This window comes from Globicephala melas, chromosome 20, assembly GCF_963455315.2.
Source record: "Globicephala melas chromosome 20, mGloMel1.2, whole genome shotgun sequence".
In the NCBI taxonomy this organism is placed as follows: domain Eukaryota; kingdom Metazoa; phylum Chordata; class Mammalia; order Artiodactyla; family Delphinidae; genus Globicephala; species Globicephala melas.
The window spans coordinates 47,326,681-47,347,543 of NC_083333.1; the positions used below are offsets into that span (position 1 = coordinate 47,326,681).

The window sequence follows — 20,863 nt, forward strand, 5'->3', positions numbered from 1 at the left end:
AGAAATAGTTTTATTAGAAAAAGGAATAAAAGATTGACCTGTTAATGTTCTGAGAGCCAAGGCTCAATGTAAATGCGTCAGTGCTACGTAGCCATTAAATCATCATAATGTGGTGTTCTCCAAAGGTGACAGCTCCACCAGGTCATCATGGTGGGTGATATTGCATTACCTTGAAGGATTGGAGTTTCTGGGTTTCAAAGCTAGCACATGGATATAAGGAATACAGGTAAAACAAGAGATTCCTGCAGAGTTTCCCCGTGAATTGAGATGCTTCTCCCCGTAATCAAAGGCAGAAAGCCTGCACTTATCATACCATCGGCTGTGTGGGTAACCAGTCTTTCTTCCCGATTTTTTTTCCAGGACAGTAAATAGGTAAAAAGGTGATGGGACCAGGACTTGGAACAGTTCAGTTCCATTTAGTTTTAGGTAACTTGTTTGCCATTTGAGGAAGAATATTGGCTGTTTCAGCAGAGATGTGACCTGCATTTTGAACATTGTGGCCGAGTTAAAAGCAGGCAAAAGAGAGCTTTTCTGATGTGATGTTAGCTACTCTCTCCTTTCTATTTTCCTAGTTGTCCCTTCCCCACTGAGAGAGATGTAACTGAAGGAATGCCACCTTATGCGTGATGAAAGGTATAGGAGAACACATTTTTCTCATTGTCAGATTTGAATGGCATTGCATTTAGTATGAATTTAGAGTAGGAATAAAGAAGATGTACACCAAATCTGTGAACTGCGCTCCTTGCAAATAGCTCCAAAGATAAGTTGTCTAGGATTTTTTTTTTTAATCGTTTCAAGTAAAGATGAAAATTGAGGAAAATGTGATTGCAACGTAGACTAAACTGATTTCATGCTCCTGTGATGGGCACTGTATGTAAATACGCAGCTGGATGAGTGTATGCTGTTGAGCCTGGATAGAGAAGAAGCGCAGCTAACCAACAGTTCTCCTTTCACCGCTTCTCAATTTGGGGGGAATTGTTTTCATTTTCCTGCCAGTTCGCTAACCTGTTTTGATCATTTGGTGGAAGCTGTAATTGTAGGTGGGAACACTTTGAGTAACAGTTCACAATCCAATGTAGCTGCTTTTCGCACCAAATCCTGTTATTAAAAGGCTCAGGCTAAGATCAAGCCAACGTCTGTAACCGACTTGACGGAGAACAACTTAACTTTGCCTGGTAGGACAAAGAAAGCACTGGCCTTCTTGAGACTGTGTTCTTATATATTCTGAAATGTTATTAGCATTCTTTTATTATATTTCCTTTAACTGCTCTGTGAACTAGATGATGAATCTCCAAATTGGGCAATGCTGAAAGATACGATAGACGGGCACCTTTTATAGCAAAATTAGTGTGGATAGAAATGAGGACCCTGTTTTCCTTACTGTTTCAGAACATGGGCTTTTTAACAATATGAATCTATCCATTCCCTCTCATTGCTCCTGTCGTAATGAAAATCTGCAATGAGAAGATGCTGTGTCTAGAAGCAGATATGATAATTAGGTTTAGGATGTGTACTCCAAAAAGGATTGGTAGTTAGAGACTGGAATTCTTGCATGGCATTACGTTTTTTCCTTAAAATTTTTCTGAGAGTTAAGTATGTTCCAGATTGAATGCAATTTGATGGTCACCTCCACACACACTGCCAGGCTTAAAATTGTAGTGGCTCCAAGACTTCGTTTTTTAAGATGGGCACTAGGTGTCAGGGTTTTTCCTTCTCAGCAGCCTAGCCTTCAGATAAGCCTCTTGAATTGCCCTGTTTGGTGAGGCAAATCCAGCAGTATCCTTCCCTTTTTTTTCAGTTGGTATGGTAGGCTTTGCCTAGTGTTCCCACAATGTGCAATTGCTCTCTTAACCCTTTGGGTGGAGATCTGTTGAATCTTACATCATGATTGCACATTTTTACAGGAAACATTTTTTAGAAAGAGGATGATCGAGGAGGGAAATAAGTAGTATAAATTAAAGTTCGAAGGCTAGCTGCCATTATGACTGGTATCTTGGTTTCAGTCCTGCTTTATGTTCTGGGGGATGAAATGGTGGGGATTAAGAATTCAGTTCTAGAACTGTTCAGCCTTGCCTGTATTTAACTGTCGTCTAATTGTTGGCAAGGTACTGTTGTCCAGTTCCACGAAGGTGTAACTATCTCTTTAACTTTTTTTATTATAAAATATTTCAAACTTACAGAAAAATATGGAGTGATATGACAAATATCCCTGCATCTATTGACTAGCTTAAATAAATCTTACCATTTTGACACTGCGTCTCACTTATTTTTGCTATAATCCTTTGAAATCTCTAATTTGAGTATAAAAACAAAAATAAAATTTAGGAGTTGGATAGGGAAAGGAGGTTGGTAAGCTTATGTAAGCCTGAAAGATTGGAAGAAATTAATTAGTAGATCTATTTTGACAGTTCTTAGGCTGGACCTCTTAACCCAAAGGACCTCTTATTTTAGAAAAACCACCATAACCCTCTGTCTTAATTCACTTGGTTGACATTTTCCATACTCTCAAAGGAATTGCTTGGGCTATCCTGGACTTAAATTCTAGTGCCATCCATGATGCTTTGAAACTGACTGGAGAGAGCGTTTGTGGGCTTGAGTTGAGTAAGGAAAGGGTTGACCATTTCTCATGCGAACAAAACCCAAATATTTTTCTAGTTTAACATTAGCCTTTTGCCTATTGTTTTACTCGATTTAACCTCAGAATAGCTCCATGAATGGGAAGCTAATTTAGATGTATTTTACTGTGCTTTTGTTTCATTCTTTTGAAATCAGTTTACCTTTTCATGCTGGGTGTGGAAATTGAGTCCATATCAGTCTTTTAGATGTGTGTTGGAAAAGAGGCATATTTGTATTGTAGCATGCTGAAGGTGAGCTCTGAAATAGACCCAAGAAAAGCAGATCTGAAAAACAGGATCATGGTCTGTGCACTGACTGTTCAAGTTATAAAAAGAGACTAATGGTCCTTGCCACCAATCTGTCCCTGAAGATGGGAGAATGTTTCTAAGTGCTTTGAGATCCTCGGCAGAAAAGTATCACATTCCACTGATTATATATAAACATTCATAATTTGCACTTACCTTATTTTTCATCAAGGACTTTAAAAAACCAATTTTGAATCTTTTTAGCCTAGCAAGATAGGAATTTCAAGTACAGAAAAAGACATATTACGGAATACGTGGTAAGATCGTTTTATTTAAAATTATTGTGCACTTTTCTTCTTTTAGCCTCATTCTTAGTGAGTGTGTTTGGCTACAAGTCTTTGTCTGAAATGCTCTTCAGAACCAAAGTTGAGTCCCTCATTAGAAAAATATTGAGGCTACTTTTGAAAGCTAGGTCTTTCTGCCGTGGAATTACTTCTAATGAATTCCTAACACTGTTCTTCTGGGATGTATATATTTTTCTTCAAATTCCTTCTTAATGTCTGTTATTGGAGCTGGAGAGTTCTCATCGGGTCGATTAGTTGATTTTGACTTATTTCATTAGTAGCAAACCAAGGCCCAATGAGCTTGACTGACCTTGAAAATCCTAATGCATCCCTTGGCCAACCAAAGCAGCACTTGCGGAGGGCTCCTCAGTGCCTTTCAAAAGTAAGTCCTTAAAGTTAGCCTTTAAACAAAAGGATGAACTTGCCAGCATTTTCATACATCTTAATTTTTAAGATTTTACAGAAAAAGGGTGTGATATAGTACCCTATGTCAAGAAATTTTACAGCTCCAACAAGAGGCAATAATGAACATCAGGACAGCAACAGATGACACCAGAGGATGAAGTGTAGCGTGGAGCATCAGAGTTCAACATTCGTTTACATGATTAATGGGGGAGGCTTTCTGAACTGTGGTAGGCCAGCTTGGTTAATTTCCCTATCAACCAGTCACTCCGGCACCCCATTTCTCAAATACCACTGGCTTGTATGTGCTCCATTGCATGTGTTTTTAAAAATTGGTATGTTTATTAAAGCATTGTGTGTACATGTGTAAAATTACTGTGGTTTCAAGCATATAAATAGTACAGGAAGAAACAATTCCCCTGTTTAAAATTATTATTTCTAATCTTTGGTAACATTTTCAAAGAATTACCTTTGGGAAGAAAAGTTTTTGCTCTAAAAATGATATTTTTCTTATCCTTTTATCGCTTTTTAGAAGGGTTGAGGTAAGTTTGTTCAGCCATTTTTGAATTATCCAAGCATGAAAAAAAGACTTTTTCAGCTGTTAAGAAAATTGTTTTCAGCTCCTTTATGTGCTCACATGACACTAGGCAATGGAATATGATATCCAGAAGATAATACAACATGGAAGGCGTTGACATTTTTTCAGCATGTTTTTTCTGAATGGCACAAATTAAGTCAAATATTGCATTGCCTTATGGTTTAAAAGTATACCTTTTAAGACCTATACAGTATTTTCTAATATTTCATGATGTATTTTTTTTTCCCCACGAGGTTCTAATATAAGTTAAAATTGTAATTATTTTTTGATGGTATCTAATTAAAAGTGAAGTATTCCATCCAACATACAAAAGGAAGGGGGAAAGGTAGCATTTTGTTATCTGTCTGAAAAGGAACTCAAGTTCATATTTCTTCTCTCTGGATCTTAGTTTTTTCATCTTCATGATGCAGATGCTGCCTGGGTCTGTTTCGGCTCTAACGTTCTAGGATTCTTTATATTTCTGCCCCAGAGCCTTGTCGGATAGTCATCTTCCCAGCATTAGCAGTAGTAGCACAATAGCTACTGGAGGCTTTGCCAGAAACACTCAACTTTTAGACTTTCAGCATGGAAAATAAATAAAGCTTCGACATCTCAACCACAGTCTAACCTGTGTTTAGGTCCATATAGAAAGATATTATTACCGATGAACTCAAAGTGTGGAGGTATAAGAAAGGCAGCTGTGGCAAAGATACTCCCTTTCTACTTCCCACGGCATAGCTACACTTGAATGCTTCTTACATCCTTGACAACAAATTCCTGTCCTGTTGTGCCCCTTAGCTTTCCCTTCATATTTCTTTATTGAGCTTAAATATTGTTGTTTTACTTTGTGGTAGCAGCAGCTTTGGAAAGTGCAGGTGTATACATGTGCATATGTACACTTGTACCTTCTATTCACACTGATAGTACAATTAATGTTGATGTCAATTTTGGTGTTAATTTGGGGTCATGATTAGTGTTGACACTTTGTGTCAGACTAATGGCATTTATGGGCGTCATCAGAATAAATGTTAATATTATCATGTTTTTATTATCTGTTATAGTAACATTAAACCGAGGTCCTCCCAGGAGAAAAAATACACATATGAATAGATAGATAATGCCTTTCTGTATCACTGGTGTTACTCAGCGAGAAAATGACATCTCAGGGCAGAATCCTAATCACTGTTTGGAGCATCAGAAATAATGATCACCTCTGATCGGAGGTTGTGAATAATTCATTCGGTTTGATTTTCACGTCCTGTCCAGTGATACTTTTCAAACCAAATGTGTTTCTACAGGAAAATAATGGTCCCACTTCTTATGGAAATACTGTAGCACAAATCATTTTACCCACATAAAAACAGTTAAATAAGACTGTTCTCTTCTGCTTGCCTTCTCCGCCCCATCCCCTCCTCCCTTGCTTGCGCGTGTTTATTCCAGGATCAGACTGTGGCCAAAGAAATATCTTCTTCCTTAGAACTTGTATAAGGAAAACAAATGTTTATTTCTGCTGATCCTTAACTTATTCACGGTAACTCTTTTGAACCTCTTCCCTTTCTCACTTTAAGGTAATTAGTTTAGGTGGATAATCCTACACCTAAGAAACCTGCTAATTGGAATGCTCTGTTATCAAAAATAATCTGAAATTAGATATTTTAAAAACTGATTTATGGCTATGTTAATGAAACTGTAATTGGCGGTAAGTCCCTAGAACCACTTGGTTAGTCCATGCCTCTCTCAGCAAGACAATGGCCAGGGAAGAAGTCAGTGGCACTGCCAGGGACCAAAAGCCCGAGTCTGACACTCGTTAGACCATAAACCCAGCCACTCTGACAAGCCCCTTTCAGGCTACATGTTCTCACTTTGTTGCTTCCTTAGCCCTTTAGTCGTCCTTAGCCCTTAGTCCTGGAGTGTCATTTTCACTAGGTTTTATTGCATAGAAACGTTGGAGGGAGAGAGAAGCTGAAACAAGAGGATCCGGTGATGGAATTTCCTTCGGTTGTTATTTTTAAGTTAACATACAGGGCAGCTTGGCTTAGGTGAAGTCAGTGAATGTCATATTCCTAATCACATTGTCACACTTGTGTATGCTTTTATATAGTGATTGCAGAATTTTCAATATAAAACCTCCATTGTGTGTATAATATAGATAGACCCCATATAAAGTAATTTGACTGAAAAACTTACGGTGTCCTAATTAAATGGGAGGAAAATATGACTGTCTTCTGAAGTAATGACCCAATCCTCTGAGACAAAGCTATTCTTAGATAGAATATTTTGAACCATTTCTCCTGAATGTTGTGACCCCCTTTTCTTTTTCTAAATCTAACAAGGGCAGAGGAAAGCGTTTTTCAAACTAGTTTTCATCATCAGACAAAGTACTTTGCATTCAGAAACCATTTCCAGTATCAAATTCAATTTTGTCAGGTGATTAGTTGAGTTTGGTAGAGAATAATTTAAAAACACAAAGCTGGCAATGGCTGTGGTGCTTCTGCACTGGAGGAGAGCAGTTGCTGTTCTCGAGCTGCAAGCCCTCTTTCAGTGACTGGGTATAGTGGATTATTGTGTTACATGTCTTTGCAGCTGTTACAGACCTGCATCTGTTGACACCATGTGTTCCTACCCCAGACTGCTGGAAGAAATAGGGGAGCGGGTGAATTGATATCTTGTCTGCCTATCAGTGCAAATGTCCTTTTATGTACATGTTTGTAAAGCTCTTTAGCCCCCTTCAAGATGAAAGGCTCTGTATAAATATAAGCTTTTGATTTTAGTACATGTTTGGAGTACATGTGGTACAGTCCTAAATATGTATTTAGCTGATAGGCACTGTTCTTGTCTATTGTACAAATATTGACTTTAAAAGTATAAATATGTATTTAACTATCAGACCAGAAAAACACTGAGGCAGTACTTCTAAGGTAGAGATATTAATATTGTATAAACCTATATATACATATGTTTACATTATACCACATCATTGCAGAGCATTTCTTTTTAAAAAAGGAAAGGATAGCCCCAACAGACTAAGACAGTTCTTGAGACTCTTCTCCCTTTAAGGTGAGTCTTGATTTTAAGTTTTCATATGTTTATTCCTCTCTTTAAATTTTATATAAATGTGATCTGTTGTAGTATAACTAAAACTTAGAGTCAGTTCCTCTAAAACATGAGAAATACGTTGGCTTGGTGAGATTTTTTTTTTCCTCCTTAAAATTTTTTTTTTCACTGTGAAAATGTTCAGATGTGCACTAGAGATAATAATATAAGCTACCATGTACCTGTTACCCAGTGAAGAAGTATTCGGTAGTTTTTTCTCCCTTTTTATTTATTTATTTTTTAATTTTTTTTGTGGTACGCGGGCCTCTCACTGTTGTGGCCTCTCCCGTTGCGGAGCACAGGCTCCGGACGCGCAGGCTCAGCCATGGCTCACGGGCCCAGCCGCTCCGCGGCATGTGGGATCTTCCCAGACCGGGGCACGAACCCGTGTCCCCTGTATCGGCAGGCAGACTCTCAACCACTGCGCCACCAGGGAAGCCCTCCCTTTTTAATTTATAAAATTTTTAAGTTATGAAGGCATAAACACATTAAAGAAATTTGGAAAATGGGGAAAAAATTCACAGTCCCATCATCCTAAATAATTATCATCCCATTTTGCTATGTTTCTTTATTTCCCTTCCCCCCAGCCCCCAACAAGCTTTTAGATAGAGATAGTGTGTGTATGCATGTGTGCGTGTGTTGTAACACTTACTATAAGATTTAACATGTATTTAGTCTTCACAGCAGACTTAATACAATAGGTTATTATTACCCCATTTTACTGATGAGGAAACTCAGGCATATAGAGGTTACTAACTTACCTAAGGTTGTGTGGCTAGAAAACTGACTGAACCTCTATTCTGTCAGAGTCAGATTACATTAGATTCAGATTTGTAGAATATAGTTTCTGAGTCTGTGCCCTTGACTACCACACCGTTTTGCCTCTCAGAGTTATTATGGTATGCGTGCAATTTTGTTATCCTGCTTCTTTAAATTTAGCATTACATCATGGGTATTTTAAAATACTGTTCATAGTCTTCATAGCCACCATTTTATAAGGCTGAACAGAACACTAACAATGACATCACTAGTCAATATATTCCCTCTAAAAAAGTTTTTATCATGACATTTATTTTTTCAGCTTTTTATCTTAAAATAATGTTAGATTTACAGAAGAGTTACAAAAATCATACAGAGTTCCCATTTAACCTCCATTAACCTTCACCCAGCTTCCCCTAACATTATTCCGTTATATAACCATGTTATAATTATAAAAACTAAGAAATTAACATTGGTATAATACCATACTGTTAAATAAAATACAGACTTTGTTTTGGATTTCACCAATATTTCTCCTAATGACCTTTTTCTGCTCCAGGATCCAATCCAGGGTACCACATTGCCTTTAGGTGTCAACGACATTTATGTTTGTGTTATAATTGATGTTCATGTTTCCATATCGTTTCAGCTAAGTGCAGTGGCAGTAGTCTGGAACATACTTCCTTAATTTCTCTAGTAAATGAAATTATGTGAATCATACTTTAAAGAATAAATCATTCACACTCGGTATAGGACAAGTTACTTAAGTCCTCTGTGCCTTGGTTTTCTCATGGCAATAATAACAGCTGTTTTTAAAATTAATAATAATAATAGCTACTATTGGAGGACTTTTATATGCCAGGCTCTGTACTAATTTAATGTGGTGTTCCTCTCAACAATCCCTCCGGAAAGATATTGTTATCCCCATTGTATAACTGGAAAAATTGAGGTTAAGGTTAAGGTTAAGTGACTTGTCCAAGGCTATACAGCTCATATAAAGCTGAAATTTGAACCAAGACAGGCAGATTTTCCAGCTTAACCTCCTAACTATTATCAGTATTTATTAACATTTATAGTACAGTACAGCATGTTGTAAGTGTGCGATTAACGGTAGCTATTATTCTTATTATTTTTTTAAAATAAACTATTTTAATGATATTTAGTACTGTTATTCTGTGATCCCTAGAGATAAGTCATGCACGATGTTCTAAGCCTTTGGTGTTGACTATTTTCCACGTATCATTTAAAAAACGAAATGACTGTGGAACCAGCAAGGATTTATTACTCCCATATTATGTGTAGAAATGTGCAGGAGTCCTGCTGTGCACTGGGATAGATGATATGATGGTTCAAGCTGGCAGCTAAACGCTGTCCTAGGCCACATGTGGTTAATTATCAAATGAATTCTCTATATGAAGGTCTTAGTAGGTGATCAGAAGAAAGGAGTCACCTTAGACTAGGGGAAGCTTTTCTGAGGAAATGGAATTTGAATGCACCTTTATGGAACGGGTGAGATTTGGATAGGTTGAGAGGAGAGACAAAGGCAAACTTTGTATGTTAGAGTTAATAGAATAGATTACTGCTTCTAATAGTTTTTCATCAATCCCGTAGGTAATATTTTCTTAATTTTGTATGTGGGGACATTGAAGCTCGATAAAGTTAAGTGACTTTCCCAAGGTCACACAGTTAATAAGTGGTAGGGCTTAGATGTGGATCCAAGTTTGTTTGACTCCCAAGCCCATGTTCACCATTATGTATCCCGTCATTTGATTAGCAGTAAAATCTAATTTTTAATATAAATTGAGCAACAGATTCTTCCTTAGAGATTTATCCATTGTGCTTATTCAAAACTTAATCTCTTCCAATGAGGAATCTCACTGTACCAAGACTCACACAACACTCTTCATTCTGTACTGGTACTTTTTAAGTGGGGAGGGGGACAGTTGATAAGGGACACATTTTAGAAAGACATTAAGAGTAGTGTGTTCTTGGTGCTGCTGTGTTGACACCTAATTAGAAGTCAAGGGACTTCGCTGGTGACACAGTGGTTAAGGATCCGCCTGCCAATGCAGGGACATGGGTTCGAGCCCTGGTCCGGGAAGATCCCACATGCCACGGAGCAACTAAGCCCATGCATCACGACTACTGAGCCTGCACTCTAGAGCCCACGAGCCACAACTACTGAAGCCCATGCGTCTAGAGCCTGTGCTCCGCAACAAGAGAAGCCACCGCAATGAGAAGCCTGCTTACCGCAAGAGTAGCCCCCGCTCACTGCAACTAGAGAAAGCCTGCGCACAGCAACGAACACCGATCGCAGACAAAAATAAATTCATTAATTAATTTTTTAAAAAGTACTACTAATAATTAGCAGTCAATATTGCAAGCATAATGACCTGGCCAATTGCTGAACTGACTGCCCAAGTGACACAGAGTCCCCAGGTAATAGCAAAAGATAAGAGTGTTATTTGCTTGCCCAGTGCCACATAGACACAGTGTTTGCATTCGCATGCAAATGCTAAAGTAGATTCTTCTGGGCTTGTACCTAAGCTACTCTGGCCTAGGTGGCTAAAGTTAATATGTCATAAAATTTGGTGTAGAGCCCAATCTTCCTAACTACAAATGCATTTAGAGGAAATAGCTTTTCCTTCCTGAAAAACAAAAGAGATGCTGGATTAGAGGGCCACGTGAGAAGGCAGTTAAAATATTTTTCCCCACGTGGGCACCATATTGATCAGCTTCTTAAAAACTATGACCGAAATTATCCTGATATTTGGAGTTTCTCTGCGCTGTTTTTTGGATGATCTGTTTCTTCTTCCTTTTCTCTGTCTTTAATGAGCAGATAGAGTAATACTGCCTTACCTCAGAAGGTGACTGGATGTTTTTTCTATGTATTATATCGATTTTGATTTGTATTTGGCCAGTGGTATATATTAAATAGCTTATATTTATCTGTAGGTGTTTCATATATATATATTTCTTAATGCTGAGAATCACAAATAGCTGTGTGGAAAGCTTCAACCAGCCTGATTACAGTGGATGTGCAATTGGATTGAGAAATGTGTACTCAGAGCTTATGATCACTGGCCCGGTTGAGTCTGGGTGATACATGTGGCTTTCCAGGGATGCTGCTATTTACATCTGTTCATGGCCCTTCCTGATGGCTGGCTCCGCAATGAGGTGATATGCAGCAGCCCAGGGATGAGGGACCAAGGCTGCAGATGTGGCTGGGCTCCATTAGGCAGGACCAGGAATGCTCGTCTGGTAGGCTTTGTGTTTGGGGGTGAGTGGTGGCGGTGGGAAGCGGGGGAGACAGAAAGAAACAGGAAAAAAAAAGAATGGAAAGCATTACTTATCTAGGTATAGGGAAACAGACAGGCAGACATGAAAAACTGCAGCCGTTAACTGGGGAATGAGTGAGTAGAAAAGAAAGGGCACTAGCGAACAAACAAGTAGAAGGAGTGACTAGTTCTCATATAGAAGGGGATTAAAAGAGGAGAGGGCTGTGAGGGTTTGGGAAGAGGCATGTCACCCCTGCCTATTAAGTCAGTATCATTTATTTGTGTGGCTGGCCAGATGCTACTGAACAGTGCGCAGAGATTTATATATATCATAGTGCAGCAAGAGGTTGGTTACTTGCATCCTTTGGTTTTCTAGTGTTGGGAGAAATCAGCAAGAGATGGTCACAAGGATGCAGTGTTGAGCTACAGCAAATTCTTGCAGAAATGGAAGATACCTGAAGCAAGCCTGTAAAGAATGTTGCTATTATCTGTCAAATATTAGAGGACAATAAAAGGACCCAGGGTTGTAAAAGTTGTATAGTCCATGAGAGGTAGTCCTCTTTCTGTTCTCCTGTGTGTTAAAGATTTCTTGGAAAGAATCTCACAAGCGATATCTTAGTAGGTAGGGTAGTAAGGTAGGGCATCCTGGATTTAATTCCCAGTGGCCCAGTATTCTTCCACACATAGCCTGAGTGCATTTAGACTTTGGTTTTTCCATCTTCTTCGAACAGACCCAAAGAAGAAATTGAGACAACTGTGAAATACATATACAGTAAACCAGCTATTCTCAACATAATCTTAGAGAAGTATGCTAGAATATTTGTTCTAGTTTCCCGCAGGGAGCTGGGCTCTTTAGCAATGCATATCTTTACCTGCAGGTTGTGTCTACGTGCAGTCTGATATCTTCAAGTAACCTGAAAAATAATTCTGCATGTAAGAAGCTTGTATTTATTTGTTTGTTTGTTTATGCCTTTGCAGATTGGCATGGTAGCTTGGAAAATGACCCTTAAAAGTCCAGAATATCCAGAAGGCCGAGATATCATTGTTATTGGCAATGATATCACATACCGAATTGGGTCCTTTGGCCCCCAGGAGGATTTGCTGTTTCTCAGAGCTTCTGAGCTTGCCAGAGCAGAGGGCATCCCACGCATCTATGTAGCAGCCAACAGTGGAGCAAGAATTGGACTGGCAGAGGAAATTCGTCACATGTTTCACGTAGCCTGGGTAGATCCTGAGGATCCTTACAAGGTACAGACTAAGAAAAGATAATACTTCAAGTTACCATACGGGTGTGCGCGCGCGTGTGTGTGTGTACGTGTGTAGAGAGGGGTAGAAGTTTATTTTGTTTTTATAAATTTATTTATTTTTGGCTGCATTGGGTCTTTGTTGCTGCGCGCGGGCTTTCTCTGGTTGTGGCGAGCAGGGGCTACTCTTCATTGTGCTGCGTGGGCTTCTCATTGTGGTGGCTTCTCTTGTTGCAGAGCACAGGTTCTAGGCACACGGGCTTCTGTAGTTGTGGCGCGTGGGCTCAGTAGTTGTGGCTCGCGGGCTTAGTTGCTCCGTGGCATGAGGGATCTTCCCGGACCAGGGCTCGAACCCATGTCCCCTGCGTTGACAGGTGGATTCTTAACCACTGCACCACCAGGGAAGCCCAAAATATATACCTTTAAATTATTCTCCTTTGGCTTCCAAGACTTATGGTCAGTCATCAGCAAAATCTCTCATATCCTCAGCTTCTTCTCTGATTGTTCTCTAATCTTGCTCTACTTGAAACCTGCCTGTCCTCTGAAGACTCTTCTTCCCCTGTAGCCCTCTTAAATGGTGACTGGTTTCTCTTTCTCTTGTACCACTGAGCCTGGAGGAAAATAGCTTCTTGCTAGTGCCTCACTGCTACTTCCAGACCCTTTTCCCTCCCTTCTCTCTGAAAACCCCTGTCTTTGAATCTCATGGCATCAGACTGTGCCGCACCATCACTGCTCCTTATTATAGTGTTCCCTACCCTTTGGCCACTCCCTCTTCTTTGCATCTTTTAGTTGCTGGCACATTGTCACTCTCTCCAGTACTACTAGTCCTGTTATCATTCTTGACGATTGCTATATATACATAGATGATTCATCCCATTGTCTAGCCTCTTGGATCCTTGACTTCCTCTCCCCTAGTGGTCCTATCCTACATCCCAGATCAGCCTCTCATTCCCCATAATGTCAACTTCAAGCATCCCTTCCTTTGCCATTTCTCTGTCCTATCTTTCCAGCTCACTCTCTTTAGTACCCCAAGTCCAGTAATCCTTTGCACTCATCAAGACCTACAACTGTTGATCCTGCCACCTTTCTTCTGCTCTTCATTCCCTCCTTACCTACTCATTTTATTCCTATCCAGCCTTAAATCCAAAGTCTACCATAGGCTAATGATCGTAATCACTACCTTTCCCATGCCTTCAATTTCTTTGCTTTTTCTCTTCATTCCGCTTACTCCGTGTCTGTACAGAAACCTTGTTTAAATCCAACTCTCTCCATCTACTCCTTTTCCCTCACCTGCATACCTGAACACTGATGGAGAAAAATACACAGTGCTGTTGACTGGTCTTTAAATTCAAGCTTACCAACCTCCTGATTGACAGTTTGACATCTCTCTCCTCAAACCTCCAACACCCTCTTCCTTCATCCTCACTCTTAGCTGATGATGTTGCTTCCCAATTCACTGAGAAAATGGAAGCAATTAGAAGAGAGCCTCCACGAGCTCCTGTATATCTGCATCTCTGCTCTTATTCTCCGCCTTCTCTCCGGTACTTTGATGAACGGTCCCTGCTTCTATCTAAGGCCAATCCCGCTATGCTTGACCCTTTTCCTTATTGCCAACTTAAGGATGTAGATCAAAACTTCTCCCCCTTCTTTCTTACATCATCACTTTTTCCCTCTCTATTAAATATACTCCTTTTTTAGCACACAGACACTTACCCCTCCAGTCACTAACCCTACCCCATTTTTTCCTTCCCTTTACAGCAAGACTTCTTAAAAGAGTTTCTCTTCTTGCTGTTTCCAGATACTCTTCTCCCTCCCATCCCCTCTGGAACCCATATCAGTCCCCCTTGCACCCTCACCATTCCATCAGAGCTGCTTTTGTCAGGGTCGCCATTGATTCCATATTGTTAAAATCTGAATCTCACCTATTTGACATTTCAGCAGTATTCCATGTGGTTGGTTACTCCTTCATCCTTGAAATACTTTCTCCTCTTGGTTTCCAGGAACCTACAGTCTCCTTTTTACGCCCCCCCCCCCCCCCCCCGCCCCACACCAGCCACTCTTTCTCAGTTTCCTTTGCTGCCTTTTACATCTTTAAATGTAAGAGTGTCAGGGGATGATGGAAATATTCTATATTTTGATTGTGGTGGCGATTACACACAAGTGTATACATTTGTCAGAACTCATCAAACTACAACACTTAAAACTGTTGGATTTTATTGCACGTAAATTATGCTTCAGTAAAATTCATTTTAAAAGTATATGGGAATTGTTGGTGACCTCTAATAAATACAGTATTTCTTTTGGGGGTGATGGAAATATCCTGGAATTAGATAGCGGTGGTGGTTACACAGCATCTGAATATACGAAAAACTACTGAACTGTACGCTTTAAAATGGCCAGTATTATGTTATGTGAATTTTATCTCAATTTTTTTAAATTATAAAAAAAATGTGAATGGAGACACATGTCAGTGCCCCAGAGGCTGTGGCAGGACCAAGAAGTCTAGGACTCCCCAGCCGCAACCCCACAGGGCCCAGTGCCTCTCACCTGGTGCTGTGGCAGGATAGCTTGTATGGAAGGTGAGGTAAGAAGGAAAACGAAAAGGTGTTTTAGGACTTGGTCCCTGGACCTCTCCTCTTTTCTATATTCACCTTCCCTTGGTGATCCAGTCTTAAAGCTTTAAATTCCATCTATAAACTGATAAACTTCCAAATTTATATCCTGCCCCTGAACTTCAGATTCATGTATCCAGACTCAACATCTCTACCTGCACATCTGCCTAAACGTAGCTTCTAATCTTTTTCCTTAAATCTGTTCTTCCCACAATATTCTCTGTCTCAATAAATGATACCTCTATTCCTCATTTAAGTAAAAGACCTTGGAGTTATCCTTGACCTCTCTTTCTCATATCCCACTTCCTCTCTGTCAATAACTCATGTGTACATCCTGACCTTCAAAATATATCCAGAATCCAACCATCTCTGAGCACTTCCACTGCTACACAGTAGTCCAAGTCCCTGCCACCTCTTACTGCATTTATTGCATTGTTTGCTAATTGACATTCCTGCTTCTGGCCTTGCCCCTACCCCTACCCAAAGTCTACTCTCAACAGAAAATGGAATGATCCAGTTAAATGTAAATCAGATCACAACTCAAAACTTACCTCTGATTAAAACCCTTTAAAGGGCTTCCCTGGTGGCGCAGTGGTTGAGAATCTGCCTGCCAATTCAGGGGACACGGGTTCGATCCCTGGTCTGGGAAAATCCCACATGCCGTGGAGCAACTAAGCCCGTGCACCACAGCTACTGAGCCTGCGCGTCTGGAGCCTGTGCTCCGCAACAAGAGAAGGCCGCGACGGTGAGAGGCCCGCGCACCACGATGAAGAGTAGCCCTTGCTCACCGCAACTAGAGAAAGCCCTCGCACAAAAACGAAGACCCAACACAGCCAAAAATAAATAAATAAATTCATTAAATATATATATATATATATCTTAAAAAAAAAAAAAAAAACCCTTTAAAGGCTTCCCAGCTCACTCAAGTGAGGGCCAGAAACCATATAGTTACCTGCAAGGCCCTCCCTAGATTGGCCTTCCAGTACCACTCCGTCCTTGTTCTCTTGCTGCTCCCACCTGATTCCACACTGTGGCTCTACCAGCCTTTTCACTGTTTCTTGAGCCTGCTGGACACACTCAGCAGCTTCACACTTGTGGTTCCTTCTGCCTGAATGCTTTTCCCCCAAATATCCTCATGTCTCATTTCCTCAGCTCTTCAGGTCTTGGCTCAAATGACATTTTCATTAAAGCCTTCCCCGGCTATTCTTCTAAAAGTTCAACTCTGCCAACTCTCCTGTCTCCTTCCTCTATTTTATTTTTTCCTTAAACATTATTCCCATTAACACTGTATGCTTAACTTATTTATTTTGTGTATTTTCTGACTCACCTACTAGAAGATGAGTTGTACAAGGCCAGGAATTTTTGCCTGTTTTCTTCCTTTCTGTTTGTTCTGTGTCTTAAACAGTATCTTGCACATAATAGGCACTCAGTAAATATGTGCTGACAGACATACTACTGACACTCAGTGCTACGGGGCATTCTCGTCATAAGTCAGGCAAAATCAGTGGCAAATTCAAATTCATGTCTCTGGCATGTTGTGCTCCCTGTGGGACAAATTCAGTTAAATGGTGGACATAATTTCTCATAGTATTTTAAAAGTTTTTCTCTGCTTCCTTTTTTTTTTTCTGAGTGACTGATTCACTTAAGGTGAACACACATATTAAATAACTAGTTTCTATGTGAGTGTGTATGTGAATGTATAAAAATAAGTCAGTTATGAAGTGTTAGTATAATTTTTTAATGTACATAGGGATTAGAATTTGTTTATTTAGAAAAGCAAAAGGTATGAGCTCAGTGATTACTGATCATTAGCACTGCATAGACTTCTGATTTTAAGATTGAATATCCTGGTTTTGTGATGCTCTCAATTATCCTTGACCCGTCTATACGTTGATGGTACTATGGATTTGAGAAAATGAAGAATAGTAATTCATATAATTCTTTAATTTTGTGTTGATATCTTTAATAGAGGTGTCAGTAAAGATTAGAGAATGACCCTTTAACCTTGATGAAAAGGAAATGAGTGGAGTATACCTGGAGTTGTAGCTACAAGATATCTTGTTTCAAGGACACAGTCAGTGACTGCAGAAATAGGCACTTCCGTCTTTCAAAGAACTGTCTATGGTAGTATTCTATGAGACAGTAACTCTGAGACACGATTTGGAGATTTAAAGCCAGCTTTGGAACAAGCTGCATTATGCATGCCTTGCTGGGTCTTCTGTGGTGATGGCAAATAATGAGTTGAAAACTATTTGTGTTTCCCACAGGGATACAAATATTTATATCTGACCCCTCAAGATTATAAGAGAGTCAGTGCTCTCAACTCTGTCCATTGTGAACACGTGGAGGATGAAGGAGAATCCAGGTAGGTATTATGTATCAGAATAATTTGGCTGTGGATTAAAGAAAGGAGAATATGATCATTTTTTTCTCACTGTCCTGCTGATCATGACCTTGAAGAGCAGTGAAGATTGCTTGTTGAGTAATCTCGAAGCCTTAGGTTTGTATCTCAGCTGTACCACTTACTAGCTGAAAGACCTTATTATTGATTAAGGTTTTTAAACTATATTTATAATAATTATTCATTTTGAAAAGTTGGAACATATAAACAATTATGAAGAAATAGTAAAAATCAGCTACAGTCCTACCAAGAGATCACAGTTATTAATGTATATTATATTCTTTCTGTCATATATATATATATATATATATATATACACACCTTTTTTCCTACATAATTGGGATCATAATAGAAAAGGGCTTTTGTAATTTCTTTTTACTAAATATTATTTAGGGAGAAATTTTATATATTCTTACAGTATTATTTGAGAATATGATATTTAATGGCTTCATATAAATCATTATAATGAATATATCATATTTGAACATACAGACTATCCTGGTTTTTACTGCTATATCCCTGGGCTGGTCATTCTTGTATGTAAACTTTGAAGAATATCTCTGGCTATTCCCTTTGGGTTAATCTCTAAAAGTGAAATTACTGGTCAAAAAGTATGTCCATTTTTGTTTTGTTTTGTTTTGTTGTTGTTGTTTTGTGGTACGCGGGCCTCTCACCGCCGCGGCCTCTCCCGTTGCGGAGCACAAGCTCCGGACACGCAGGCCCAGCGGCCGTGGCCCACGGGCCCAGCCGCTCCGCGGCATGCGGGATCCCCCCGGACCGGGGCACGAACCCGCGTCCCCCTCATTGGCAGGTGGACTCCCAACCACTGCACCACCAGGGAAGCCCAGTATGTCCATTTTTTTAAAGATTTTTTTGGATAATTTCAAATTGTCCTTCCAAGAGCTACACTCCCACCAGCAGTATATGGTAGTGCTTGTTTCCCCTCTTTAATTTTTTCTCCACCCTTGCCAACACTGTTTACTGTAAATTAATAAAATAGGATAAAAACAGCAATTGTTATTTTAACTGGTATTTTTGATCCCCAGTGAAGTTGAACATTTTTATAATCTATCTGCAAGTATTTTCCAGAATGTTAATAAGTTGCTCCAATACCATTTATTGAATAATTCATACTTTCTTCACTTTTATAATAATCTTAACTCAATTACCAGGCTTTATATTCTGTTTTTTGTTCTATTCTTGGACTAACACCACACTATTTTAACTACTTTAATGGGCCAGAGTTCCTCACATTCTTAATTTTCCCCCAAGTTTTATTAGCTATTTTTGTCTTTTTACAGATAGGCTCATTTTTTTTTTAATTCCCCAAAACTTTCCATAATGATTTTGATTCAGATTGCATTAGGTTTATAAATCAATTTAGGAAGATCCGAGAGCTTCATAATATTAACTCTTCCCAACAAGAAACATGGTATGTTTTTTCCAGTTATTTAAGTGTATTTTTTAAAGTTTTATAGTTTTCTTTATATAGATTATGCCAGAAATTCCCACTCGTTCTTGGTTCACAGCACCTTTACTGTCTCTGTAATTTTTTCATAACACCTTTAGGCAAAAAGATATGCCTAATATTTCTAATTATTAAGGAAGCTGACCCAGACAGCTTCATAAGTATTTATGCCACGAACAACGTGGGTTTGAACTGTGCAGGTCCACTTCTGTGTGGACATTTTCAACAGTAAATCCAACAGTACTGTACCATCTGTGGTTGGTTGAACCTACAGATGTGCATCCATGGATACGGAGGAACCATATATATGATGGCCAACTATAAGTTACACTCGGATTTTCAACTGCTGAGGGTCGATGCCCCTAACCCTGGCATTGTTCAAGGGTCAACTGTATAATACACGTAACTGAAAAAATTTTATTCTATTCTTAAATAATTACAGTTACTTACTAATGAGATATTTGCACCCATACGACATTGCAAACCTTGGAATCAGCTTGGACATAGCCACCCTCACGTTTTGTTCTGCACTGATTTTTGTGTAGAACTTTTTTTTTCCCCCACAGAAACTGAAAACCCAGCTTTGCAAAGATAGGACAGTGTCAGAAGGAATGTAGCAGTACCTCATGTTAAACCATGAACTACTTAAAACTAGTAGTTGGCGAGGCATCCAACAGATATCACATATCATAGTGTTTCTCTCAAAAATCTGAAATATCCTTCAGTGCACCTGACAGTTCACTGTGGCATCCATCCCAGGATGTCTTGGTCTACAGTGTAGGTATGGTGGGATTTTGCCAGTTTTTAAATATTCCTATATGTTTTGCATTTTTCTTGCTACTCTGAATGGGATTCCCACCCCACCCCCGCCATTATATTTTTCAACTCTTTATTACTGGTATCTCAGAAAGCTATTGATTTTGTATATTGCTTTTGTTAAAGCAAGTCAGTTTTCTTCTCTGAGCTTTAGTTTCCTCATCTGTATGATGAAGATCAAGTTATCCAATATACGTAAAGCCCTTAGCACAGAACTCAGCACATAGTAAGCAATCAAAACTCCTGGGTATCGTTATCTATGATGATGGAGATGATATTCCCTATCACACTGGACTGCTGTGAGGATCAAAAATGATATACATGAACATGTTTTGTTAATTATATTACACTACACGAAGATTTTTATTATGAGTAACATTAAAATTTGGTACTACTTTTTTTTTTTGGCCATGCCATGCGGCACGAGGGGATCTTATTTCCCCCAACAGGGATTGAACCCGTGCCCCTTGCAGTGGAAACGTGGAGTCTTAACCACTGGACCACCAGGGAAGTCCCTGGTACTACTTTAAGGAATGATACTCTTAAAGGTAGAAGGCTCAGATCACAGAGCAGAAAATGGGAAATTTTTAATCTTTTTCATATAATACAAGGGGAGAAGATGCCACTTAACAAATCACAAACACCTGTGAAGCAGTATGCACTCCTGAGGAGGGAAAAGATCTGCTTTGCAAAGAAGGCTGACTGGGCCCATGAGTATTTGAGACTATATGGCATGTGGGCCTTATTAAAAGGACACATTCCCCCCCACCACCACCAAATTAATGTGGCTCATTAACCCCTTAAGGGAGATTAGCTTTACCTGTAACCTAACTATACTAGAGTCTAGATACAGAGCAAAAGGAAGAATTGGAGAATTATTGTGAGAAGGGATTATTGGGAATCTGGGAAGCCGAAACGCAAAGCCACAGACAAACAGCAAGGGCAAAGAAAAGGAATTGATGGAAGGCTGGAAGTAGGGAACAGAAATATGGGAGCAAAACAATAAAT

General features: G+C 39.4%; 1 protein-coding gene across 7 annotated transcripts in view; it reads left to right on the top strand.

The window, feature by feature from the left end:
• Positions 1 to 20,863, top strand: part of ACACA (acetyl-CoA carboxylase alpha) — a 272,141-nt gene that overhangs the window by 191,019 nt on the left and 60,259 nt on the right. For all 7 annotated transcript variants that reach the window (XM_060290411.1, XM_060290412.1, XM_060290414.1 and 4 more), the window contains 2 exons: positions 12,293 to 12,562; positions 17,438 to 17,535. In XM_060290411.1, coding sequence (XP_060146394.1) covers positions 12,293 to 12,562; positions 17,438 to 17,535 — 368 coding nt within the window. The remainder of the gene's footprint in view (positions 1 to 12,292; positions 12,563 to 17,437; positions 17,536 to 20,863) is intronic.